This window comes from Hibiscus syriacus, unplaced genomic scaffold, assembly GCF_006381635.1.
Source record: "Hibiscus syriacus cultivar Baekdansim isolate YM2019G1 unplaced genomic scaffold, ASM638163v2 tig00001825_pilon, whole genome shotgun sequence".
Classification (NCBI taxonomy): domain Eukaryota; kingdom Viridiplantae; phylum Streptophyta; class Magnoliopsida; order Malvales; family Malvaceae; genus Hibiscus; species Hibiscus syriacus.
The window spans coordinates 365,699-375,966 of NW_024061893.1; the positions used below are offsets into that span (position 1 = coordinate 365,699).

The 10,268-nt window shown below is 35.0% G+C and overlaps 1 protein-coding gene across 2 annotated transcripts; it reads left to right on the top strand.

The window, feature by feature from the left end:
• The first annotated feature begins 2,151 nt into the window (after positions 1 to 2,151).
• Positions 2,152 to 9,880, top strand: LOC120135541 (formin-like protein 13). Of its 2 annotated transcripts, XM_039151826.1 has the most exons (18): positions 2,154 to 2,325; positions 2,454 to 2,540; positions 3,117 to 3,817; positions 3,971 to 4,192; positions 4,284 to 5,842; positions 5,917 to 6,046; positions 6,234 to 6,305; positions 6,457 to 6,555; positions 6,712 to 6,753; positions 6,838 to 6,918; positions 7,000 to 7,050; positions 7,146 to 7,227; positions 7,612 to 7,706; positions 8,314 to 8,385; positions 8,473 to 8,589; positions 8,755 to 8,823; positions 8,911 to 8,977; positions 9,329 to 9,880. In XM_039151826.1, the coding sequence occupies exons 2-18, from the start codon at positions 2,468 to 2,470 to the stop codon at positions 9,535 to 9,537; spliced, it is 3,741 nt and encodes a 1,246-aa protein (XP_039007757.1). In that variant the 5' UTR covers positions 2,154 to 2,325; positions 2,454 to 2,467; the 3' UTR covers positions 9,538 to 9,880. The 2 variants fall into 2 exon arrangements, with proteins under 2 accessions (XP_039007751.1, XP_039007757.1); XM_039151820.1 differs by lacking the exons at positions 7,000 to 7,050; positions 7,146 to 7,227; positions 7,612 to 7,706; ... (3 more) ...; positions 8,911 to 8,977; positions 9,329 to 9,880 and having other exon boundaries at positions 2,152 to 2,325; positions 3,117 to 3,585; positions 3,673 to 3,817; positions 6,838 to 6,988.
• The last annotated feature ends 388 nt before the right edge of the window (positions 9,881 to 10,268 follow it).

Consider the following 10,268-nt stretch of genomic DNA (forward strand, 5'->3'; position numbering starts at 1 on the left):
CACGTGTATTGTAATAAATATTGTAGATCCCAAAATAATTTTCGAATCACCATATTAAACTAAATAATTTACCTGCTTGGATTATTAGACTGGTTTGCCCTTGGCACTCACTAGTGCCACTAGCATTGAAATTGCACTCTTTTGAAGAAAAATATATCATATTTTTATTTTGTATTAAAAGTAAAAAAAAAGTGAACTGATTATTTAAATTTGAAAAAGTATTAATTGTTTTTATGTAAATTTGCAAAAAAAAGTATGTCATACGAGCCAATGAAGCAATACACAAATTTAAAAAATAAGGTAGATTATATATATGACTATTTAATTATATGAAGATTGTAATCTGATTTTTTTTAAATTTTATCAATTAGATCACTTATAATTATTTAAATAATTTTAATCAAGTCATTTAATGTTAATATTTGATTGGGAAATTGACATGATAGTTAACAAAATTAATATAATTATATATTTGGTCCTTATTACTTATATATTTTTTATTAATTTATCATCATCATCCGATTGAAGATAAATAAAAATGATGTTGAGGGGAAGAATCAAACTTGAAATTAGGAAAAAAAAATTGATCACGCCTTAACCGCTGGGCAAATCCTATATTTATGATATCGATCAAAACATTATGTACATAATTTATATTGTAGTTAATACCAAATAAAAATAAAAGTGATCAATAATGAATTCGAATAAAAGTCAATTAGGGAGTTTAAGAACACTTAAATACTGAAATAAATATAATGTTATTTTATAATTGAAAGAATTGTATATATTAAAGTATAATTAATGCAAATTTTCGTGTATATTGTATGGATTAAGAGTAAAATTCTAAAATTTAAAACTACGTGAATCCATCGAGTGATCTCAATAGAAAAATAATTGTTTCCTCCCTAAAGGTCTTGAGTTTGAGCAATTGCGTCTGCAGAGTGTGTGTGCGTTATCAATTGATTAAGAAAGTTCTATATAGATATTATCTTGTAATCACTTCAGACAATTCAATTTTTTTAAAATACATAATTAAAAATAGTTAAACTAAAATATACTATATGAACTCATCAAGTAGTCTCAGTGGTTAAAGAGAATGTCGTTTTTCCTTGAGATATTGGGTTTGAACAATTGCATCTACATAGTGTGTATACGTTGTCAGTAATTAATAAATTGTTTAAACATATATTACCTTACAATCATCTAATATCGTTAAAAAATCAACAGTAAATTCATAATATGTTACATAGTATAAAGACAATGTATTTAGCCTAATAGACTAATTTGCCCTCTATTGTTTCATTTTTGTATTTCTGTTTATGGATAAGTCATCCATTGTTTAAGGTTTAGATTTAGTGGGCCGTTCCCCCTTTTTCTTCTTAATTTCCAATCAAATAACTTTGTTTATTATTATTATTATTCCAATCAATGATTTAACAACCTAACTCGTATTGATTTGATTTTGAGAGCCGGATTAGGCCCAGTAAAGAAACAACTTTTAAGTCGTTGAAATGCATGAATAAAGTACGTCTTTACTTGTTTAACGCGCAATTAAAACTGTCGTTTGTTTCCCTAGAAAACGACGTTGTTTTCTTGAAAGAAAATTAATATAGAATTTTTGGTATCATTATCAACTTAAAAGCTACTAACTGAAGGTGGAGTTTCGTTAAATCCTATGAGTTTAATATAGAAATTAAGTTCTCTTCCAGTCATCATTACCCGTAATTAAAACTACCGGATGCGACTACTACACTTTTTGTTTAACGGAGTATAAAAAATAATTTGGACAAAGAGTTTAAGTTTTTCAGACCAAATTATCCAAAAAAAAAAGTTTTTGGGACCAGAAAAAAGGTAGGACAAGGTAAAACAAACGAGCTGGTGAGTATTATTAAATGGTAGAAGATGATTATATTTTGAAGGAAAATACAAAAACAAAACAAAACAAAAAACCAAAAAGGGAAGAAAATTGAAACATGGACCAATCGTTGATGGTTTTCGTTATTCATTAACAATTAACAAACAAAAGGATTAAACAATGCGAAAACAGAGACAATGCTTAGATTCTCTTTTAGTTTTTTTTTTTCCTTTCTTTTTCTCTCTAGTGTTCTTTTATTTATTTATTCATGGTAATAAAACTCTACCAGACCAAATCTTTGTCTGTCCAGACACCAAAACATTGTCGCAATATTCTCTCCTAAATCTAAACTCTTGTATCTCTTTAACGACCTTCGAATCTTGATTGAAAGCTAAGTTTCTGGAACACTTCCCTAACAACTCGTTGCTTCAAAACCCTGCAATATTATCGTTGCTCCGCCAAGTGCTAGTGTAATCATTTGCACCCTTCTTCTCTTTCCTTTTCTTCTTCTTCTTCTTCTTCTTCTTCTTCTTACTCTCTCTATATTAGCTAAAGAATGTGGCTATCTTTTCTTCAGGAATGATTTGATTGTTGACAGATCTTGGAACGACAATGGCGTTGTTTAGGAAGCTGTTTAACAAAAAGCCGCCGGATGGGCTTTTGGAGATCTCTGAAAGGGTTTATGGTACGCTTTTCGTTTCTACTTATATTTGCTTCTTTGAATGGTAAACTATAATGGGATTAAACTGCTATTTTTGTGTATTTTTAATGCATATTCATGTAATTTGTCCTTGATATTAGTAATGCGACTTGGGATTCTTTTTTCATTGCTGAATATTTGAATTGGAGACCATATATGGGTTACAATGTCGTAGAACAGCTAGCCAATGCTTTCCATTCGTTTGTGAAAAAGGGCAAAAAAGAAAAGCGTTTAGCAGTTGGGTCTTCGATGTAAACTCTGCTGGGTGCCATAGTTGCAAGGATTCTTCCTTAGAGCCATTACCATGTAGCTTATTGCTTCTTCTTTTTTCTGTTAATTATGGTCCTAGTTTCAGTATGATGTATCATTTGATAATTTATTCCTTTTTGCCCTCTCTAAACAATACATGTTGCTTCCTTATAACATCGTTTTCTATATTTTGCTGTTAATTATGGTCCTAGTTTCGGTATATGTGAATCTGTGGTTGTGGTTTCAATCATTGGAAAGTATTATGGTATTATTACTTATTAATATCCATTGCTCTATCGTTTGCATATGCAGCTTTTGACTGCTGCTTTTCCACGGATATTTGGGAAGAAAAGGAATATAAATTCTACATTGAAGGTATAGTGCATAAACTACGCGATCATTATCCCGATGCTTCATTCATGGCGTTCAACTTCCAACAAGGAGAGCACCAAAGCCAAATTGCCAGTACATTGTCTGAGTATGATATGACTGTAATGGACTATCCTCGCCAATATGAAGGTTGCCCATTACTCACCACGGAAATGATCCATCATTTCTTGAAAATATGTGAAAACTGGTTATCACTTGGTCAACAAAATATGATCTTATTGCATAGTGAACGAGGTGGGTTGCCGGTTTTGGCATTTATGCTTGCTGCTCTCTTACTGTACCAGAAGCAGTTATCCGGAGAGAAGAAAACATTAGAAATGATCTATAAGCTAGCACCTCGTGAGCTTTTGCATTTGACGTCTCCCCTGAATCCACTACCCTCTCAACTAAGGTATCTCCAGTATGTCTCTGGGAGAAATGTGGGCTCAGAATGGCCTCCATCAGATAAGGCACTTACGCTGGACTGTATTATTCTAAGATTCATCCCTAATATGGATGGTGAGGGGGGCTGCCGTCCGATATTTAGGGTATATGGACGGGATCCTTTTATGGCTGCCGACAAGCCCCCCAAAGTCCTGTTCTCTACACCGAAGAATAGTAAACTTATTCGGTATTACAAGCAAGTGAGTCCAATTCTCATCTATATCTGTAATAACTATTTACCTTTTATTTTTTAACACAAGCTTCTTCTTCCTCATCATGATTCACATTGAGAATTCTTTTGCTTTCAACTTCAAAGATGAAGTTAATCTTATATTCTTCATTTATTCTTGCAGGTGGACTCTGAAGTTGTTAAAATCAATACCTATTGCCACGTTGTGGGTGATGTTGTGCTTGAATGTATTAGTTTGGACAGTGTTCAGGAGCGGGAATTAATGATGTTCAGGATCATGTTCAATACAGCCTATATAAGGTCAAATATTCTGATGCTTAACCGTGAAGAAATTGACACCTTATGGAACGGTAAGGATCAATTTCCAAAGGACTTCAGAGCAGAGGTATGTGATTATATATCTTTCTTCTTTCCTTTGTTTCCTGTCTTGTTTTGTTTATTCTGATCTTGTATAATCATTTTACGTATGGGTGAAGGTTCTTTTCTCCGATGTGGATGTTGCAACTTCTGCTGTATCAATTGATTTACCAGGTCATGAGGATAAAGATGACCTTCCCATTGATGATTTTGCTAAAGGTCAAGATGTTTTCAGCAAAGCTGACTATACAAATGTAGCAAATATGCTAGAAGAAAATTCGGAGACAGGTTGTCCCCGGGGTATGGAAAGAGCCAGTGCCTTGCAAGATGATAGAGTCAAGGAGAAATCAAATTTACTGACATCAGAGCACATCATCGCAAGTCTAACATCCAATGCTATGGATAAACAATCTAATTTCTCTTTTCAATCATCAGATGCAAATCCATCTACAAAGAAGTTTGAACCACAAGAAATCCAGGTTGCTCCTCCAAAGGCTGCACAACATACACCCTCTGCTGGATCTCCTTCAGATTCAAGCTCAATAGAGGGGAAAATTGAATCGAAAGAACTTCAAGTTGCTCCACATGAAGAACATTCTAAGAACTACGTTAAGCCATCTCCAGGAGCCAATTCAAGTATAAGGAATGTCGAAATTCAAAAACCTGAAGTTCTTGAACAACTTGTGCAGTCTACACCGTCTCTTAGTCCAGTCCTGGATGTAAATTCAATCAGAAAGAAAATTGAACCCCAAGAATTTCAGGTTGCTGTGCAATGCCCTGCACAACCTAAGATTATATCCCAGCGATCACTTCAGTCTTCAATCTCTTCTCCAGTTTCATGTAGCAATTCCTCGCAAGGTTCACCTGTACCGATATCAAGATACTGCAGTGCAGCTTCAGCTCTTGGCATTACAGCTTTATTGCATGATCATGATGCATCTGAAAGTGAGGATCGCAGTCATGCTGTGGAGGACTCTCATACCGCCACATCTCCTGCTTATCAATCCCCTTCTTTTCTGGAGGTATCTCCTCCTGCAGTGAAGAGTACATTCAAGTCTCCTCCTTACCCTCCCCCTCCTCCTCCTCTACATTCTTTTTCTAGGGCATCTCCATCTCCCTTGGTTAAGAACTCACTTCAATCTCTTCCTGCCTCATCACGTGCTTCTCTAGCTCCCAAAGACAACAGCTTATCACAAATCCCCTCATTCTCAGCTATTACTCCTTCTACTGTAAAGAATTCATTTTCAGCTCCCCCTCGTCCTCCGCCACTCCCTAGTGTTGCTTCCTCCACCACATGCTCGATTTCTTCTTCTGCACAGCTTCAGAGATCAAGACCCCCTCCTAGTAAATCCTCTGTTCCACAGCCACCACCACCTCCTCCTCCTAGTGTTGCCGTGAAGGGTTTTTCATCAAATAGCTCTGTGCATGCTCCATCCGTACCACCTCCTCCAGCCCCTTGTGCCAAAGGATTATCTAAAGCAGGTGGGAGTATACCTTCAATTCCTGGACCACCTGCTGCTCCCTTGAATTTGAAGGGATTGAGTATATCACGTATAGGTCCTAAAATTCTGGCTCAGCAGAAAAAATCTAACTTGAAGCCATACCATTGGTTGAAGTTGACGAGGGCGGTGCAAGGAAGTTTATGGGCTGAGGCTCAAAAACCAGAGGAAGCTTCCAAGTACGTATTTTTCACTAAACATTTTAGTCCATATGATTCTGTAGAGATGTAATTTGTTCTTTTATCTGTGCCAGGGCTCCAGAAATTGACATTTCAGAACTTGAGAGTCTTTTCTCTACTGTTGCAGCGAATTCAAATGATAGTAGAAGGGATCGGAAATCAAATCGAGGTGCCTCAAACCGTAAACCTGAGAAAGTCCAGCTGGTAATTAGCATGTTACTTTTTTTTCTGAAAAGGTTGAAACCCCTCATTAGTTATGACCATGGCTGTAAATCCTTTTTTTTTAACTTTCAAAACTGGAGCTTTTGGTGTCTTTTAACCTGTCTACAATTCCAGACATGGAACATCTTATCTCTGTTTGCTATCTCACAAGAAATTCATTAATTTGCAGATTGAGCTTAGGAGAGCATATAATTGTGAAATCATGCTAACAAAAGTCAAAATTCCTTTGCCTGAATTGACGGTAAGATAAAACATATAGCATTTCTCTTGATAACTGTAGTTTAGATTCTGAGTTATAGTTAGATTTACAGAGACCAATCTCATGCTTTTTCACTACTAATAAATGCCAAATTGATCTTTTACATTTTTGCATTGCTGACACTATCTTGCAGAGTTCGATCCTTACCTTAGATGATACAGCATTAGATTCTGATCAGCTTGAGAACCTTATTAAGTTTTGTCCTACAAAAGAAGAGGCGGAATTACTTAAGGTGCTGAAAATATGTTCTTATCTTTTCCTTGTCTGTGATCTTAAAGTAATAGTTTCGTGATTTTTAATGTTCACAACCGTGTCTGAGTTGATGACATTGTTTGGTATATTATGCGAATAATCATGTTGTTAGTGGTGGTCATATTTTTATTTTCAGGGTTATAATGGAGATAAGGACAAGTTGGGAAAATGTGAACAAGTTAGTGTCGCATTTTTTTTTGCGTTTATACTCGTTTATTTAACAAGTATTATATCTGATTATCTGCCTCGTATTTGGTGACAGTTTTTCCTAGAATTAATAAAAGTGCCACGGGTAGAGTCAAAGCTTAGAGTTTTCTTGTTCAAGATACAATTTTTTTCCCAGGTATGAGAAGAAACTCTAATCAGATTGGTAGGCAATGCTTTTTTTGTTGTCACCTAATTGGTACTCTTTGTGCCTTTCCAGATTTCTGACCTTAGAAATAGTTTGAATATTGTAAACTCTGCAGCTGAAGAGGTATAATTTCTCTTTCTTTTTCTTCGTATTCAATTGAATTGTTTTTTGTACTGAACAAATTTTGTTTTGTACCATTTGACAAATGCATACATCAGGTTAGGAATTCGGTCAAATTGAAAAGAATCATGCAAACTATTCTTTGTCTGGGAAATGCATTGAACCGTGGAACTGCAAGGGGTGAGTGATTTTTGTTGATGAGGTAGTTTTTATGATAATCTTATTGCAGTCATCTATTTTTATTCCATTCTAGTGAGGAAGATTTTCCAATGAGAAACAAGGTCAATCAACACACTGCTGATTTGCCTTAGAATAGAAACTAGAAACATGTAACTAGTATCTATGTCACCATTTCTTTACAGTTAATTGAATTTGAAATTCTGACAAGAAACCTAAATGAGTTTCATGTCGCTCTAATTTGGTAACTTTGTTTTGTTACTCTCCAAGTGCTATTGTAAGTACTGTAAATTCTTCTCCCCGGATGGCAGTTCTGTTCAATCTTCTGAAGAAGCATCAGTTTACTCCAACGGTTTAAGTAATTTGTAGTTTCTTTCTCTCCCGCAGGTTCTGCTGTCGGTTTTCGATTGGATAGTCTTCTTAAACTCAGTGAGACACGATCTAGGGATAACAAGATGACTCTCATGCATTATCTTTGCAAGGTAAAAGATGAATTACCTTACTTTCGCTGGTACTGATCTTTGCTATTAAGTTTGCCTGAACAACTTGAGTATTCTTGCACTTATACTCCTATGGTTCAAGGGGAATGCTTCTTTATTTGTTTTTAAGACCGCAGTACACTTGGTAAAGAATGTCTGCTGACGTTTACTTCATTGTTTAATTTAGTTGAAGACTAACTTTAAAATGCGAGAGTCATGAAGATTGTGAACAATTCTTGCAGAAAAGTGCATGAACTGTTTCTTTGTTTTTACATTTGGAATGATGGCGGTTTAATTATACAGTTATAAAACATAATAGCTAGTCTGCAGTATCTTTTCCTGCCGAGCAAGCTTCTATAAAGGTGGTTTCTAGTTCTACAAAAGCTTCGTGCTTCTCTTTTGATTAAAAGATGCTTTCTATATTCTTTATGTTTTCTGAAGTTTATTATCATTTGTTTTGATTGCATGTTTATAATTTACAAGAGATTCTATTGTATTCATTTCTATTTCTCAAAAACAAAGTGTTTAGGTTGAGAAGCTGCTTAATTGAACAATAACATATTCAATATGAAAATATTAATTATACTTACTAATGGCATCTAATGTTTAGGTCCTGGGGGAGAAGTTGCCAGAATTACTAGAGTTTCCAAAAGACCTTGTAAGTTTGGAAGCTTCAACAAAGGTAAATTATTATGGCATTTTGATGTCATAGCGGATTCGCTTAATCTTTGGCATATGATGCTATGTAAAATTGTTGATTGCCATGCAGATACAATTGAAATATTTGGCCGAGGAAATGCAAGCCTTCAGTAAAGGGTTGGAGAAAGTTGTACACGAACTGGCTGCCTCAGCAAATGATGGTCCAGTGTCTGAAACTTTTTGCTTGGTAATTCCTATTTATTATCTACTTATTTTGCACGTCAATTGGGGTTTCTGTACATTCTTGTAAACCCTAAACCCTAAACTCTAAACCCTATTTGTTATACTTGTTTTCTTACTCCATAATATTTGATAAGCAACTAATGCTTTGTTTTTTTGTTTTTACATTTAGACCTTGAAGGAGTTCCTTGGTTTTGCTGGAAGTGAAGTCAAGTCTTTGGCTTTGCTTTATTCTAGTGTGGTATGTATTATTTTGAGTTTTTGCTCTGCCCTCCTCAATGTGCTTACAATCTAACAAATTCATTGGCACTAAATTGGATGTCTTCAGGGTAGAAATGCGGATGCCTTGTCTCTTTATTTCGGAGAAGATCCGGCACGGTGCACATTTGAGCAAGGTAGTTTAGTCTTGACAAGTTTGCTGAATTCTTACTGACTACATTGCAAGTATTTAGGACTATAAACTTTATTCAAAGAACTGGTTCACTTATATTTTGTTGCCATTCATTTCAACAAACTGAAGTGGGGGAAAGAACAAGGGTAGGGTTGTTGAAGTCCGGGATAATGTAAACTTAATGGCTCTGAATTACATATTATAGCTAGCACTAATGCTAATATGATAGTTCTAAGTAATTTGATGGCATTTACACCTGTTTATGTGCATGTATTATGACTCTGAATGCTTTACATAACTAACATGCACCTGTTTATGTTATTTGTATCGCTCTTTTAATTTTTCCCCCCTATAGTTGTGTCCATTCTGCTCAACTTTGTGAGGATGTTTGTCCGAGCGCACGTGGAAAACCACAAGCAGCTTGAATTGGAACATAAGAAAGCAGAGAAGGAGGCAGAAAATGAGAAGATGAAAGTTACTACTCCGGAAAAGAAATCTGAACAACAGATTATAGCCGTATATCACTGTTATCATGTGGTGGAGGAGAGTATTGTTTATAATTAGACAGCGAGAAAAAGAAGAGGTAATTAGTTTAGACGGTGGCGGGGCCAAATATAAAGCTATTCTAGTTGCATTCGAGGTTTGGACACGGTTATGCCGTTTACCTGCCAGCCCATTCCTTAAGTTGCTTTCTGGTTTTGGAGCGGAGCGGAGCTGATGGACGGCATTTAATTAGGTCCTCTCGCGCCCCTTGTAGGTTGCCTAGAAATTTTTGTGGCAAAAATATAAGCATACATATATTTGTTCTCTTCTAATTATTTTGTATCAACTTTTAGTAATCAGATACTGAGAATTGTAAAAAAGATAATATGATCTTAATATCTCGAGATGATTAGCCGTTTCAAAGTTTTCTCATCCTGAATTAAGTTATAAGTTTTTAAATCGAATCAAATAAATTTGAGTTACACCCTAAAAGAAGGTAACATCATCTAGAAGAGGATGAATGAAAAGAATAATGTGGGAAACAACCAGGCAATCTACTATCATTAATTTGTGTCGAAAAAGTTTTCTACTAAAAAAACAAAACATGTAGCATGATTGAGTACTACGTCTCTTGTAATGGGAATCTTTAATTTTATAAAATTTACGATTCAATGGAATTATGGGTAATGATAAAAGATTGGAAAGTGACAGAATGCTATATTACGAAAAGAATATTTAGAAAAATGTCTACCTTCATATATAACGTCTAAATTCTCAGTCCAAGCACTTATAATTGGTTTATTCCACAGCCA